The sequence below is a fragment of the Chrysemys picta genome, chromosome 1 (genome assembly GCF_011386835.1).
Source record: "Chrysemys picta bellii isolate R12L10 chromosome 1, ASM1138683v2, whole genome shotgun sequence".
NCBI classification, from domain to species: Eukaryota; Metazoa; Chordata; order Testudines; family Emydidae; genus Chrysemys; species Chrysemys picta.
In genome coordinates this window covers 26,970,480-26,986,821 of record NC_088791.1, presented here as the reverse complement: position 1 = coordinate 26,986,821, position 16,342 = coordinate 26,970,480, and the positions used below count along the sequence as shown (strand labels likewise).

Genomic DNA, 16,342 nt, shown 5'->3' with positions numbered 1-16,342 from the left:
CTCGATATAACGGAGCCAAAAAATCTTACCGCGTTATAGGTGAAACTGCATTATATCGAACTTGCTTTGATCTGCCAGAGTGCACAGCCCCGCCCTCCTGGAGCACTGCTTTACTGCGTTATATCAGAATTCATGTTCTATCGGTTCGCCTTATATTGGGGTAGAGGTGTACTAGCATACAACTGGCTATGTCATCACTATATATTATCTGCTACAAAAAAACCTAGTCTGATGTGGTCTGTTTTTTTTTTGTGTGTGTACTACTGTGTGAGAAAAAAATAAGTTTGAAGAGGGAATCTCTTCAGTATAATAGACAATGCTTAATGTTTTCGTTAATAGTTTAGTAAGTCAGTTTGGGATGTTAGCCTTTGGGTATGTATTATGGTGCAAAGGGGCCATATAGAAAGTGACTTGGAGATTCATTTATATATCTTTTCAGTGACTGGACCCTAGCTGTGCATTGTTAGAAGCTATACATCGCTTAGTCATAACTGAAAAAGCCAAACCAACCAATTTGGACGTGGATTTGGACAAAGGCATTCCAATTTGTTTGCTTCCTACTTTATTATTTTGTATTACAGTGGGACCTAGGAGCCCTGGTCATAGACCAGGAACCTATTGCACTAGGCACTGTACAAACATGGAACAAAAAGCTGGTCCCTGCTCAAAAGAGCTTACAGTCTAAGTATAGGACAAGAGACACATGGATATAGACAGCTGGGGGAGTACAAATAAACAATGAGACAGTATTGGTTAACATGATATGCCATAGTCTCTTTACACTAGCAGCCTATGGAAAACAGTTGCTTAATACATGCTTAATTCAAGTTTTTAGCAGTTTGATGCTAAACTTTTAACAGTTACATGGGAATTTGTTAAAGGACCACTAGTGAATATCTGGTGAGTTAAAAATGCATGCGTTCCCTCTGTAAGGAATTCTGATTAAACTCGAGCAGTTAAGGTATCTGTTCTGGGAAACCTGGAGTTCTGGTCCAATCACAGACTTCAGCCTGGAATCTTGGGATAATGTAATCTTTACTACCTGAATAAAACAGATTCCAATAACAGGAGCCTTTGTAACTGGGGTACTGCTGTATCATGTCCATCCCACTATTGTGTGACCCTGAAGATTCATGTCTTTCAATGGTTTGGAAAAAAAATCAAAAACAAAACTTTTTGAACAAAATAAACCCATTAATGAGAACAGAATCATACAATCCTCTACAGATCTGTAATATCATTACAGCAACAATAATCCAAAAGAAATAATCAACTTGGATATCGATAGTTAAATTCAGCATAATAAGTGGAACATAAAATAAACCTATGTTTTCCCTCTTTTATTCTTCAATCAAGGTAGTAACTGTGTTAAGCTTAAGAATTCTTTAATGAATTATAACCAGCAATATTTTCACTCTGGGTAAGGCCTCCATTTCTCTCTTGAGGATATAAAATATAGTAATTGTTTATCTGCAGTTGTCCCCATTTAAAAAGTTGATATTTACTAATAGTTACCACATATTTTTTGTTTTGTTTTGTTATTTCTTGGAGCAGTATTGGGCTTCCACATAATAATACAAAGAATCTTGTAAATATCTGGACATAATTTTTGAGGACAAAATACATTATCACAGAAGAAAATTAGACTCTTTACTCCTGAGGGAATTCTGCGCCAAAAATTAAAAAATTCTGCAACAAAATATTTGAAAATTCTGCATTTTTATTTGTCAAAATAACACAATATAATCGTGCCAGTTTCAATTTTTTTAACAGGTTTCAGAGTGGAAGCCTGTTAGTCTGTATCGGCAAAAACAACGTGGAGTCCTTGTGGCACTTTGAAACTAACAAATTTATTTGGGCATAAGCTTTCGATTTGTTAGTCTCTAAGGTACCATAAGGACTCCTCGGTGTTTCAATTATTTTGGTAACTTGACAAATAGGTTTCTTACTAGGCATATTAATACAGAACTTTGTGTTATTCAATTAAATTACAATACAGAACTGCATTTCCTGCCACTGTCAGAAGCAGTGCAAAGGCTTGGGGGAGCCTGGAGTGAACCTGGAGGGTGTTGGGTGTCGGTAGGAGACTTTTCTTTGGGGTGAGGAGGGATTGTTAGGGTGTTGGGATGCCTCCCCCATGCAGACTCTGGCTGACCCCAAGCCTCTTCCATTGTTAGGCACATCTGCCCCGTCCCCGCATTCCTCATCCCTCTGGGTCTCTGTAGCCTCCCTTCCCCATCCCCAGGCTCAACGCTGTCACCCCACTAGCTGCTGAGCCCATTCTCCAGACTGTCCCCCCAACTAGCCCTTCTGATCCCCGGTCTGCGACCCCTCCCCCCCAGCAGCCCTGTGTGCCCCACATTGTCCTAACCTCACTCTGTGGGCAGGTGCTGTGATGAACTTCTCCTGCTGCGGGAATTCTGCAGCACTGAGCATAGAATTTTTGTATTTTCCCTCATAAAATTCATTTTGCCAAGGTGCTTCAGTTCTGCCTTTTGCCCACCAGAGGCTGCTGTGACGCTAGAACAGCCATCATGAAGGCAGCTGGCTGGTCTGGTGCCCCAGTGGCCTCTGGTGGGCAAAAGGCAGAACTGCAGCACACCTTAGGCAACAGATTTTTTTGTGGGAAAATACAAAATTATGGGAGACAGAGGAATTCTGTGCATCCGCAGATATGCAGAATTTCCCCAGGAATATCTCTTTATGAACCTCAGAAGGATAGCTAAATTGAGGTACTGCTTAATTTTTTTCAAACACATTTATTAGTCAAAGGTAATCTTGGTTGGAAAAAATTATTCTTTTATAATAAACATATTCATGTAATATCCTAATAATATATGGGATATTTAAATCTTTTGAAGTAACATAATGCTGGATAAAAATGGAGCTTTTAATTGGCCGTTACCGATGTCATGGCTTTATGAATAATACTCAGCTAAGTCACTCATGCCGTAAGTCATGACAAAGTTGGTTTCTAGGGGGTTATCACTTTTCTTGGGTGGCTGAACTGCTTAGGCTGCTCCCATCACCCTTGAAAGAGTAATCCCCCAGACTTGCTCTGTTTGTGTCTTATTGCTTAAGTAGCTTTATTTGACGTCCAGAGGTATGCGTGAAATGTGGCTCCATCAGCTGGACTAGAAAGTTTTCTTTTTTTTTTTTAAATTCCACATAAAAGGGCAGAATAAAGTTGACTATATAATAAAATCCTTGTTTGTTAAAAGGTGCTGGATAAAGCAGAGCAGCTGAGGGAAATGGAGGCAAATATGTTGCCAGGGTTTCTTAGACTACAAGAAATGGTAAGTAACTGAGTAAAGTATTTTTAATATATATTTCATAGAAGTTAAAGATAAATACTGTCTAGATGATGTAATACCATGTCTCACTACCAGTGAATTCCCTAGAGAAGTTTGGGTATAACTTTTTTTTTTCTTCTGAAAGTTGTAATTTTTTTGCAGAATTTTGGTCAGTGGCAGAACTCAAATCAGAACTTAAACATCACGGTCTTTCTTCTTGTGTTCTGTTTTATTCCATTTAATAATATGTTGTCCTGTAAATCAGCTCTTTTATGCATCTTTTGAAGCTGCTTCCACTGTACACTGCATCTTCTAAAATATATATTGCTTTTTGAGATTATTACAAAATTCTACCACTCTTCATCAAGGTTTTTTAATAATTGCCAAAGCAAGTATAAAATCTTGGAAGGACTGTAAGCTATGTAAGGAGCAACTTCTAACTGAAAAAAAAACTTAGCATAGCTCAGTTACTACTGTCTTTGATTAAACGGTAGCACATTCTTAAAGCTTGGCAACTGGCTGTGTGGGGGGTGCAAACCCTCCTGAAACAGCTGCTTTAGTGGGAGCTAAACCCAAGTGTAGCGAGTGTGGGGTTGGACAGATGAACCACATTCCCAGGTGTTTGTTTTCTTGCAATTTCTCCAACAGTGTCTGAGAACCCTTTGTGATGGCCCTCCTGGAGACTGGTGCAGGGACTCTTGGATCATTGGTTATGCAATTATGGCTAGCCCTGTTTTCGTCACCAGCAGGGGCTCTCTGACTTTTGGTGTGTGTGTGATAGCCTCTTAAGAGTCTACCCTGTTGCAATATGGCAAAGGCGTTACTCTTTTGGGATTTTGTTTGGGATCGGAACAGAATATATTTTTCTGCTGCTCTTGCTTCTGATTTAGGAAAGGACTGGACTTGAGTTAAAGTCCATTGAAGTTAGTGGGAGTCTTTCCGTTGTCTGTTGGGCTGTGTTGTTTTGTGAAAGTGACTTTTCCACTGGCGGTGGAAAGCTGTAGCTTCTTGATGTGCTTGAGTTAGTGGATGGGGCAGTTTGTAGCTATATGTTGATCTTGGTGGCAAGACACTTCTGTGGGTGCGTGTCAGTGTCACTCACTTTCTGCCTCATGTTTTCTTAGCAAATAACTTGTTCAAAGACCTTGTGTAAAATAAATGAAAAATGTGGTGATTTACATTTTAATATTTTTTTAATTGCTGATTAATTTGCAGCAGTAGAGGTTGATTAGAGAAGCATATCAATCCTCTTGCCTGTGGTGGGGCAATATTTAGGTGATTCATAAGCAGTGAAAAATAAATAGGTTGTTCCACCTTTTCCTTAAAGAATATATCTTTGTGCAAGATGGAAACTGTATCCTGAATCATTACATATCAGCCTATTGTAAATCTGTTTTATTATTTTTGAAGCTACCAAGAAACAGCAATGTATGTAAGGAAGAAATGTGTGCTCTATGCTTTTCCTGATAATCTATGTGCCAGTATTCTGTTGCACTTTCTGGAATCCATGTGCCACACTACTTTTCTGTTGTTTACTCACATCAGTGGTTCTTAATTTCTGGTGATTTTTATATTGTGGAAGTAACCTAAGGAAACAAGCTTTTTTACTTTTAAACTTATGGGCTGCTTCAGAACTCTGAAATCTCTTCACGGAAGAACCATACTTGAAGGCATCGCTCTTTACTGCTGAGTTTATAGTACAGTTGCAAAAAGACCTGCAGAGATTAAAGAATGTAGCATTATATTTGTATGGTATAAGCTCAGAATATTTTGAGGATTGATCGGTTTACCTTAACCATGTAGTCTTAAAGATGCCACAGGACTCTGTTGCTTTTTAAAGACTAACAAATGTATTGGAGCATAAGCTTTCGTGGGTGAATACCCACTTCGTCAGACGCATGTAGTCTTTGTTCACTGAGCAAAATCTTTCCTAACAGTAATGATAGATGAAGATGACCCCCACAAGGACGTGTGGAATAATGGAATTGCACATTCTATTAAAATTGTATATTATAAAATGTGAATACGCTAGCCTGTTTTTCTCTTTAAAGTAAGCTCTCAGATATTTAAAAAAATAAATAAATGGGACATCAGAAATATTTTTCTCATTCTTAAATAAATTGTGGGAACTGTGTAAAATAAGAATATTTCCATATGAAAAATAAGTAATTTGTTACCTATAGACCCAACTTAATATTAAGTTGGACCTTGCATATTGCCACAGTCTTTGCTGAAGTGATGGTATAGTTACTTACCAGTCATAACCACGTTTAAGATTGCAAAGCAATCAATTAAGTACAGAGCTAACTTTGTAGTGGCATGAGTCAGATGACCTTTATAAATTAAGCCTGAAGTGTGTTCCCTTCACAAAATATTGGTCCTCCTTTACCTCCTCAACTCTTACTGTACAATCTCCTAATGAAATTCTGGATTTAATTATTGAAGTGAAATGTTGGCTTAATTTTGGGAAGGGAAGCAACTTCATATTGCCTGGTATCCCAGGTCTCTAGTAGCTTAAATGTCAATTAAATGGCAAGAGATATACAGGAATCCCAGATAATTATGAAAATCTGCAAATGTATGAGCTTCTTGATTAGGCCACCAAAAGACTTATTAATATGCTAATAATTTGTTAAACACTAAATTTGATGAAATTCTTCAAATGAAAAATCCTAACAGTCATTCTTTTGATTAATATTTTAACATGCAAGGTGACCTTTTCCCTCTTTCTCTCTTACAGACAGACAGAAATGTCACTGTTATTTTCCTTAGTGAAATTGTGTGGGAACTGTTTCGTCCAAACACTGGATGCTTGGAGCCATTCACCTTGTATTTTCCTGACTACAGCATAGGTAATTTAATTGTTTCTACTTTTTGTTGTTGTTGAATGAATAATATTAGTACTTTGCATAAAGGACTAAGCATTTCAAACACTTAGTTTTTTGTTAATCAGAGAGAGTAGGTTGAAGCTTCAGCTTTAAACCAGTTAGAAAATGTGACAGTTGTGTATGCTGGTTACTAGAATCCAGAAGGCAGTGTTTTGTTTTTTTAATAACTATACGTGGCTTTGGTAAAATTACAAGCTCTATATTCCCAATCACCCTCTACTTAGGATTCAGAGACTCCCTCCCTCTTATTCATCTAGATTTCCAATATAGATCCCCTGTCTCAAACCACACCCTGCATGCTAACTAGTGAACTACATAGCAGGGTCAGAGACTCCAGCCTTCTCCTGTCTTCCATTTTCCTCTAGGGAACACCCATCACACATTTTGCTTTTGCATGCTGTCTGAGAACATACCACCCCTTAACTATTATGCCACTTTAGTCTGCAAAGCCCAATCTTCCTCATCCATTATGACTAGAAATCCCATTTTACTTCTTTAAGAATTGTTTCTGGGGATCCCCATTAGTGAGATGCACATGGCCCTCATAGGAAGAGCTCAGCCAGCTGATGGAAGTACAAGAGTCCCTTTGGAGATCTGAATTTCTCCCCCACAGCTGTGGTTAGCTGTAGATGTCGAGACGGTTTCTATATCCTTTGCCATTTTGGCAGCATATTGTTTAAAGCTTTTCTTGTAATTAATTGTCAGTAAAGTTAGTGTGATTTAGCGTTGTGATGGTATTTAAGTTTAGGTGTGTGGGTTGGCTTTTTATTTTATTTTTAAAAAAATTTTTATGTTGAGACAACCAGACCATTTTTGGTTCTGTTACCCCTACTGATAGGGTTTTCTTTTTGCTGTTGTTTTGGGTTCTGTGGTACAGCTGATATCATTGTTTGGCTTGTGCTGCACTTAATTTTTAAAATATGATTAGTACAATAAGGCAATCGCCAGCTTTTTGGGAAAAAAAAATCAAACTTGTTTATATCCGAACAGGAAACCTACAAAAGATTCTGTCCCATTATCATCCTCCAGAATATTCTGCTGATTTCTATGCTGCGTACATTAATATTCTTCTTGGTGTCTTCTACACAGTCTGCAGGGACTTGAAAGAGCTTCGACATCTGGTGAGGGATCTTCTAGATTTATTTTTCTTGTCCAAAATCTCAAAGGCTAGATTTATTGTTCAGTTTGGATAGAGAGCATGTCATAAGCATATTGCATCAAAAGGTCCTGGGCTAGTTTAAATCAGTTAATGAGGTATGGGTGTCTTCATATCCCTGGGGGCCTGCACCAGTCTTGTCTCCAAGGAAGACCTCACCAAAGCTGTAAAGAAAATGATGTTAAAAGAAAAAAGAAAAATCAGTCTGGCAGGAAGAAATACTACTCACCACCTATTTGACATTTTAAGTAAGGCTTTTGAGAGGCAGATGACTAAAAATGAAAAGGGATGATTACCTGGATATTTCCTGGAGATAAACAGTCTGCATTGCTTTCTTCAAATGAGATTCACTATTTTTCCAGAGTCGATGTGTGTCATGTTCATTTGCTGTATACAGCAAAAATAGCTTTGTTAGTGTAAACTCTAAAAAAGGGTTTAACCTATAGAAGAGTGGAATTCAACTTTGAATAGTTGAATAGAGTCACACACCAAATAATCAATGTGACATCCTGATATTGTGAAATATTTGCATTATCATGATACAGAATTATCTTCTAGTGATGTAAACCACACACTGCAAAGCAAGGATATTGCACGGTGGTTACTTTGTGATACTCCATGACTATTTAACAGAATAATCAGTAATGAATTTCATCTATTAATGAATTTAATCTAGTTCTTTTTTTAACCCTGTTATAGTCTTGGCCTTCACAACATCCTCTGGCAAGGAGTTCCACAGGTTGACAGTGTTGTGTGAAGAAATACTTCCTTTTGTTGTTTTAAACCTGCTGCCTATTAATTTCATTTTGTGACCCCCTAGTTCTTGTGTTATGAGAAGGAGTAAATAACACGTCCTTATTTACTTTTTCCACACCAGTCATGATTTTATAGACCTCAATCATGTCCCTCCCCTTAGTCGTCGTCTTTCCAAGCTGAAAAGTCCCGGTTTCATTAATCTGTCCTCATATGGAAGCGGTTCCATACTCCTAATAATTTTTGTTGCCCTTTTCTGTACCTTTTCCAATTCTAATACCTTTTTTGAGATGGTGTCACTGCATCTGCACTCAGTATTCAAGATATGGGCATACCATGAATTTATATAGAGCAATATATTTTCTGTCTTCTCTATCTCTTTCCTAAGGATTCGCAACATTGTTAGCTTTTTTGACTGCTGCTGCAGATTGAGTGGATGTTTTCAGAGAATTATCTACAATGACTCCAACCAAGATCTCTTTCTTGAGTGGTAACAGCTAATTTAGACCCTGTCATTTTACAGTAACTCCTCACTTAATGCTGTAGTTATGTTCCTGAAAAATGCAACTTTAAGTGAAACTATGTTAAGCGAATCCAATTTTCCCCACAAGAATTAATGTAAATGGGTGTGTGTTTGTTTGTGTTAGGTTCCAGGGAATTTTTTTGCCAGACAAAAGGCATTATATAAATTTTAAACAAGCAGTTTAATACTACGCTGGGGGGGAGTAGTGTGTACGTGTTGTGTGTTTACAGACATACTGTACGTACAGTACTATAGTTGGGAGGTGCCCCTGCCTTACCCTACACAGGCACAGCCCACTGGCACTGGAGATGAGGCAGGCAATGAGGCAGAAGGTGCTGTAGGCTAGGAGAAGCATATTGCGCAGCAACGGCAGCTTCCCCTACTCTGCAAGCACCGGGGGGTGGGGGGGAAGGCTCAACCCCCAGCCCGCCCACTCCCCGCCTTCCCCCCAAGCCCCCATCCTTGACCTGCCCCTTAAACATCGCAAGCCAGCTGATTGCTGCTGGCAGGAGGGAGAGGGAGCCTGCATGCTGAGTCTTCGCTCCTCCCTCCTGCCTGGGGCAGTCAGCTGGCTTGTGATGTTTAGGGGGCAGGAGGGAGGGGGGAGGAGCAAGGACTTGGCACACAGGCTCCCCTTCCCTCCCTGCCCAGGGCAATCAGCTGGCTTGTGGCACTGGGGAGGGAGGGGGAGCCTGCACGCTGAGTTCTCACTCCTTTTCCCCCCTCCCTCCTGCCCCCGAAACACCGCAAGCCAGCTGATTGCCTCAGGCGGGGGGGCTGGGGGGGGGAAGGAGAAAGGGGAAGGCGCTGATCGGGCAGGTGGCACTGTGGGGAGGCTGCCAGCTGTGGAGAAAGCAGGCAGCCGAACAACACAAGAGTGGAGCATTGCACAACTTTAAATGAGCATGTTCCCTGATTGATCAGCAACGTAACAACGAAACAACCTTAACTGGGACGACTTAAAGTGAGGAGTTACTGTATATGTAGAGTTGAGATTGTTTTCTAGTTTGCATTTATCAGATTTGAATTTCACCTGCCATTTTGTTGCCCAGTCACCCATTTTTGAGAGAGCCCTTTGTAACTCTTTGCAGTCTGCTTTTGACTTAACTGTCTTGAGGGCTTCCTTAGCCGAGGGTCACTGAGGGAAGTTCCAGACTTCTTGCTTGCACTTGCAATAAACTGGTGCACCTGAGCCTTAAAACATTAAATCTCATAACATCCATGTTAAGTACCGTAGCTAGTATAGCAAGTAAAAGCCAAACATTTTTAAGAGTCCACTAATTATGCATGCCTCAAGTTCTGAATGTGTAATGGATTATTCAGGTAATATCAGTTGGAGTCATGAGTGCTCGATGCCTCTGAATGTAACTTTCAAGTCAAGCAGCTATGTATGAAGGCATCCCAATTTGAAAAATTGGGCCCAAATGACTTGCTCAGGCAATGTGAGTCATTAGGAGAGCAGGCAGCAGACCCCATGAGTCCTGACGTCCAGCCTTATCCTCTTACTTCTAGACACACTGCATAGTTTGGAAGCATATCAGGCAGATAGCCTCTAACAATTGTAGTTTAACTGTATGTTCAAAAAGAATAGGGGCACTTGTGACACCTTAGAGACTAACAAATTTATTAGAGCATAAGCTTTCGTGGACTACAGCCCACTTCTTCGGATGCATACAGAGTGGAATAAATATTGAGGATGGATATATATATATACACACACACACACACACACACACACACACACACACACACACACACACACACACACACACACACACACACACACACACACACACACACACACACACACACAGAGAGAGAGCAAAAACAGGTGGGAGTTGTCTTACCAACTCTGAGAGGCCAATTAAGTAAAGACAACTCCCACCTGTTTATGCTCTCTGTATGTGTGTGTGTGTATATATATATATATCTCCTCAATATTTATTCCACTCTGTATGCATCCGAAGAAGTGGGCTGTAGTCCACGAAAGCTTATGCTCTAATAAATTTGTTAGTCTCTAAGGTGCCACAAGTACTCCTATTCTTTTTGCGGATACAGACTAACACGGCTGCTACTCTGATAACTGTATGTTGTTTGTTTTTAAATGAACATTCATTAAAACAGTGGATGAGAGAAAGCAGCATGACTTCATAAAGGCAGTCTTACAGTGAAGAAAACTGCCTTTGTTTCCACTGGAAATTAAATGTGAAACTTCTGTATTGTACGGACATGAAAATGTAAATTTTCACTTGGGGAGAAAAAAAAGCAGTACATAGGAGGCAATTAACACACTTACTTCAGCCTACATCTGGTGCGTAGTTTTATAGAAACATGGTTTCTAAATTTGATCCAAAAGCTTTTCTACTGGTCCTCAGTTCTGTAAATGTTTCCACACTCCTACTAAAAATTCTAATAGAAAGAGAGAACCCAAACATTGCAGCAGTGCACAGAGGAGCTGAAAGTGAAATTTACTACAATTTAAAAACAAAACTGATTATTTTATTACCATTGCCCAAGCTGAGAGAGTGAAAAGCAAACAGGTAAAGAAATATTTTATTTTATCTGACAGTGACTTCGGTAATAAAAGTTGAAATTCTTGACTTCAGCAAAACTGATTTGATTGAATTAGTTCATATTCAGATAAGCTTACATATATGTGCATACACACTTATTTTGAACAGAATATGGGAAAACCACTGAATTTCACAAAAGCTGATGTAAATGATGGCTTACAGTATAGTGTTCTAAGCTAGTTAATGGAATAATGAATACATGTTAAAATATAGAAAGCTTTAATTCTGTCTATCGCTATTCAAATGGATTTAATTGTTCAAGGAGTGAGATCAGATCATGATCTGCATGGCAGACTTGGGTTTTTAGGAAATGTATGCTTCATTCAATTGTCTGTCTACTTCAGTGTTCCCAAGATACCCACATGCTCATTTGCTTTGGATACGGAATTTTTACACTTCTACTTGGCTTTCAGATTTTTAATAGATTACAAATCTAAATATAAATGATGTATGCTGTATCTTTAATGCTTGACAATCAAGCTTAATTTCTGAATTGGTAAAAGTAGCAAGAGGTCTTCCATGGAGGTCTTTCAGTTAATTTTCCCCCTCTGTTTTTCTCTCCCCACCCCCGAATTCTGACCGGGGTTGTGGGAGGGGGAAGAGATAGTGCTTTTGTTCCCCCCCCCCCCATATTGCCTTCTTCCTTCCCCTCCCCACGACACCAGTTTCACTTTAAAAATCACTGAGTAAAGGCAGGAGAGGCCATCTTTATTCTGCATAAAACTGAACTGGCTAATAGGTAAGCTAGGCAGAGCAGAGATTTTGGCTGACTAAAGTAGAGCTGGGTGGGAAACCTTTTTTCCTATCCCACAAAAATATGTTTGCAGTTCTCTATCAGGACAAAACCAAGACCTTTCAAGTTTAGAGAGGGAAGGTGTAGGCACTCACCTAGGATGTGGGAGAGACAGGTTCAAGTCCATGATCTGCCCAATTCAGACAAAGTATAAAATGAGGGGTTTATTTCAAAATGCACTTAATCATTTAATTTTTGAATCTCTACATTTTGACTTTAATCTAACCTATGAAATCAGTGGGTATTTGTTCAGTAATAAACTACTTCTTGGTTACTGCCAAGGAGCATTACTTCTCTTTATACAATTTCAGTGGTTCTGATTGCATAATTTGAATTAATAAAGAAATAAGAGATGATGGGGCTCTGTTGTATACAGGTCTCTTGATCTTTAACCATGCAATGATCTCAAAACTCAAATGAGCTAAAGTAGTATAGACAATAGTAGCTAAAAGGATCAAGATCATAACCCTGTCTTTTTTCCCCCATATCTGTACATATAGCTGTCTTAGTAAACTATTGTGTACTATGTATGTTTCACTGATAAAATTGAAGACTCAGCAAGACAAAATGCAGAAGATTCATGCTAGAGCGTAAAGTCAAGTTAGAAGCTGTCTTTTTCTTAAGAATACATAAATAAAAATTAGCATAAAGGATTTGTCATTATGCTCTTTTCAGTTCTCATCATGTTACATATAATGATGATAAATTACATGTGTATGTTCCCTTTAAAAAACAAAAACCTACTACCCTGTTCACAAGACTGTTAAATGGGCTGTTCAAAGAGTGGCTTTTCACTGTAATATTAGAGTATGAAGCCACTTAATGTGTTTATTTTTTTACTTTCTGATGTATTAAGTTTCATATTCTTATTTAAACACACATGCACACTGTATTTAAACATTACTTAATATGTTAACTGGTGGGTTTTTATTGACACCTAGACACTTTATGGATGGCACCTAATAAGTTATTTTCCTGGTCATCAAGCTAGGTATGTAACTCTTGGTGAGTGGGAGTAGGAAATCAGGGGGAGCAACAAAATAGTCAAGATACAACACCAGCATACACAGGATCTTGCTGAAAATGTAATTTTTCTGTTAGTTTTGATAACTGTACACTGCAATTTTGAATGCACCAGAGAAAAATAATCCAGGGTATCTTTAATGTTTGTTCTCTTGCATCCTATTAAAAGGTGAAGCATACTGAAAATAAATGTTAAGCAGTGCAACACTTGAGGTACAGTCATTTAATTATTCTGTAAAAATTACCATAATTTAGAAGTAAAAGTGACCAATAGTGCACAAACAAGGCTGGCTAAGAAGAGTCATTTGAAAATAGAAGTAGAACTGCCTCACATACTACCCACCTAGTTTCCCTAGAACTAGGTATGTCCAGCAGTCTGTACAGTGTTTTTCCTCTTCTTCCCTATGCACTTGGAGACAGGCTAGACGTGTGATCTTGTGCCGTTACTGAAGTTTTTATTCCTAATTCTCTACCTGTCAGTGCAACAAACTGCAGGATACAGGATTCTTTTTGTAGCAGCCTTTTTTCCCCATAAAATCCACCTAGATTTGTGTTGTTTAGATTACAGCCTGAGCCTGGCTGGCTCTCTGAAACCTTAAGTTCCATGTGTGAGATATCTCTCCAGGGCTTGAGAGAAGGAGTGTATGGCTTGAGTCAACCTCCTTTTCTCCATAGGAAAAAGAGGGATAGTTGATAGGAAGAAGAGAGGAAATGGAGAGGCCGGGAAACATTCCACTTGTGTGGCACTCAAACAGCCCCATGGCAATGGGGCAGACTTCCTGCTCTGCCAGGATCCCCAGCAACAGCACCAGAGCTAAACTTTATAGGTTAAAAAGTGTAAAAGTAGATGCAGTATGCTTGAAAGGATTTGCTATAGTAGTTGGGTCATTCAAGTTTGAGGGGCCCAGTCCTGCAGACCTATGTTCTTGAGCAATGGTCCCCAAACTGTGGAGCACCCCCCCCAGAGGGGCACAGAGGAACATTCAGGGGGGCATGGCAGGGCCCAGGCCAGCCCCCACAGATGGTGGGGAGGGAGTACCACCCAGCCCCATTTGGCCCCCTGCTGCAGCTCAACCCTCATTCCCTCTCTGCTCCCAGGCCAGCTCTGCCTCTAGCCCCAGTTCCTCCCCCATCCTCAGTTCCACCCCCTGCTCCACCAACAGCCCAAGCTCCAGTACTGAGGAAGCCTTGGCTGTGCAGTAATGGATGGGGGGGGAGCACAGACAGAGTCCATTCAGTAGCAGATTAATAATTTTGCTGCCCCTAGGCTGGGAAATAATTGCTGCCCCGCCCTTTTCCGCCCCAACTCCCCCCCTCGCCCTATTGGATCCCGGCCCCGCCTCTTCCCCCAGCGTGTGGCATTCCCCCCTCCCTCCCTGCCCAAGCGCTGAGCAGGGAGAGAAACAGGACGCCGTGGTGTGCTTGAAGAGGAGGCGGAGGTGAGCTGGAGCAGGGGGGCGGGGCGCGGAGGGGAGCTTCTGCCCCTGAAAATTTGCCGGCCTAAGCCTTGTCGGCCTAGGCAATAATACGGCGCTGATTCCATTACTGGTAAGCAGGGTGCATGACAAGAAAAGTTGAGTCTTGAGTAACTTTGCTAATGGGAGTAGTTCCAAAGTCATCAACTGGTCTACTCAATGTGAATAAAGATACTGTCTGTAAGGGTTTCAGGACCCAATCCTACAGGCTTTTGTATGTGAAAGGTCTTTTGTATGGCATGTTGATGTAGACGAGTATAAATATTTTATAAGTTTTTGAACTACTCTACATATAATAGAATTTAGATTAATGCATGCTACTTTTTACTGCTGTAAATGTGTATAAGATTTTATGTATCACTAAATATGGTTTTGAAGCTGTAATGAAATCAATATGTGGCAGTCTAGGTATTACTGTAAATGATGCATAGCTGCACAGAGCTTTCTAAAGATATGGGGGCAAAGTCATTAGTTGGGAAGGTTGCTGTATTACAAAATTCTAAGTAAGCGTCACAGGGTCCACTCGCCACAAATGGCGCCTCCTGCTGGCCATCCTGGGGATTAGCTCTGCCAGCTTGCACTCTCCCTCCAGAATGGTTTTCTCCCACCTTGTCTCGCTCTGCTGCCCTACTCACTCCTGGGTCTGCAGCTTCCTCTAGTGGCCTGGCCAGAGGGCCAAGCCACACAAAGTCCTCCCCTTCTGGGGAATTCACAGTCTTTCCAGACCTGCTGTCTGACTGGTGTCTCCAATGCCCTAGCCCAGGGGGGCAAACTTTTTGGCCTGAGGGCCACATCGGGTTTCGGAAATTGTATAGAGGACCGGTTAGGGGAGGCTGTGCCTCCCCAAACAGCCAGGTATGGCCTACCCGCTATCCCCCCCTGCTTCTTGCCCCCTGACAACTCCCCCCTGGGGGCCCCCGCCCCATCCAACCCTTCCTGTTCCCTGATGAGCCCCCCAGACCTCTGCCCCTCCACATATTCCCTGCTCCCTGTCCCCTGATTGCCCCCTGCCGCCCCATCCAACCCCCCTCCTTCCTGACTGGCCCCCGGGACCCCTGCACCTATTCAAACCCCCCTGTTCCTTGCCCTCTGACTGCCCTGCCCTCTATCCACACCCGCACACCCTGACCACCACCCCGAACTCCCCTGCCTTCTATCCAACCCCCCCGCTCCCTATTCCCTTATTGCGCTGCCTAGAGCACCGGTGGCTGGCGGCACTACAGCCCCGCCGCCCAGCTGAAGCCAGCTACGCCAACGCGCAGCACAGAGCACCGGGTCAGGCAGCAGCTCTGCAGCTGTGCTGCCCGGCTGCCCAGAGCATTGCGCTGGTGGCATGGTGCGCTGAGGCGGCGAGGCAGGGGGAACAGCAGGGGAGGGGCCGGGGGCTAGCCAGGATGTGGCCCACAGGCCGTTGTTTGCCCACCTCTGTCCTAGCCACTCCCCGGTGGCTGGTAGGAGAAGCCAGGCCCACACTTTACACTGGGTTCCAGCCCCAGAGCCATTTAACAATCAGCAACAGTCCTACCTCTTGCTGTTTTTCTAGGCTTCTTCCTGCATATCTAGCTGGCTGGCTTGCACTTGCCCCCTCCTGGGGAGTGACTGCAGCCTTTCCCAGCAGCAGCTCCCCTTTCTGCAGCCAGCTACCAGGTTTTATGCAGGTGAGCCGGCCCTTAATTAGCTGCCTCCAGCCTAAATAGCTGATTGGGCCTACCTGCCAGGGCTAGTGTGGGGAGTCCACCCCATCACAATTAGTAAATATCCAACTTCATAGGGTTATCCAAATTGGAAAAAGTATTTATTAGATGCCTAGGTAGAGTAGAACAAATCATTTTCATCTTAAGCAAAAATAGTTTATTTGAAAGTGG

General features: G+C 41.5%; 1 protein-coding gene and 1 long non-coding RNA gene across 16 annotated transcripts in view; one reads left to right on the top strand and one right to left on the bottom strand.

Annotated features, from left to right (window-relative positions):
• ORC5 (origin recognition complex subunit 5) overlaps window positions 1–16,342 on the top strand; it is a 167,181-nt gene that overhangs the window by 14,493 nt on the left and 136,346 nt on the right. For all 14 annotated transcript variants that reach the window (XR_006176663.2, XR_010590791.1, XR_006176664.2 and 11 more), the window contains exons 5-7: window positions 3,222–3,296; window positions 6,034–6,145; window positions 7,172–7,302. Coding sequence is in view for 8 of the 14 variants with exons in the window: in XM_042859356.2 (XP_042715290.1) it covers window positions 3,222–3,296; window positions 6,034–6,145; window positions 7,172–7,302 (318 nt within the window). In the remaining 6 variants the exon portion in view is untranslated. The remainder of the gene's footprint in view (window positions 1–3,221; window positions 3,297–6,033; window positions 6,146–7,171; window positions 7,303–16,342) is intronic.
• LOC135973877 (uncharacterized) lies at window positions 7,297–16,093 on the bottom strand. 2 transcript variants are annotated; one of them, XR_010590906.1, is made up of 5 exons: window positions 16,003–16,089; window positions 12,075–12,109; window positions 10,910–11,022; window positions 7,634–7,724; window positions 7,297–7,501 (listed from the first exon to the last, which is right to left on the bottom strand). It is a non-coding gene; the product is annotated as an uncharacterized LOC135973877 (long non-coding RNA). The 2 variants fall into 2 exon arrangements; XR_010590908.1 differs by lacking the exons at window positions 10,910–11,022; window positions 12,075–12,109 and having other exon boundaries at window positions 16,003–16,093.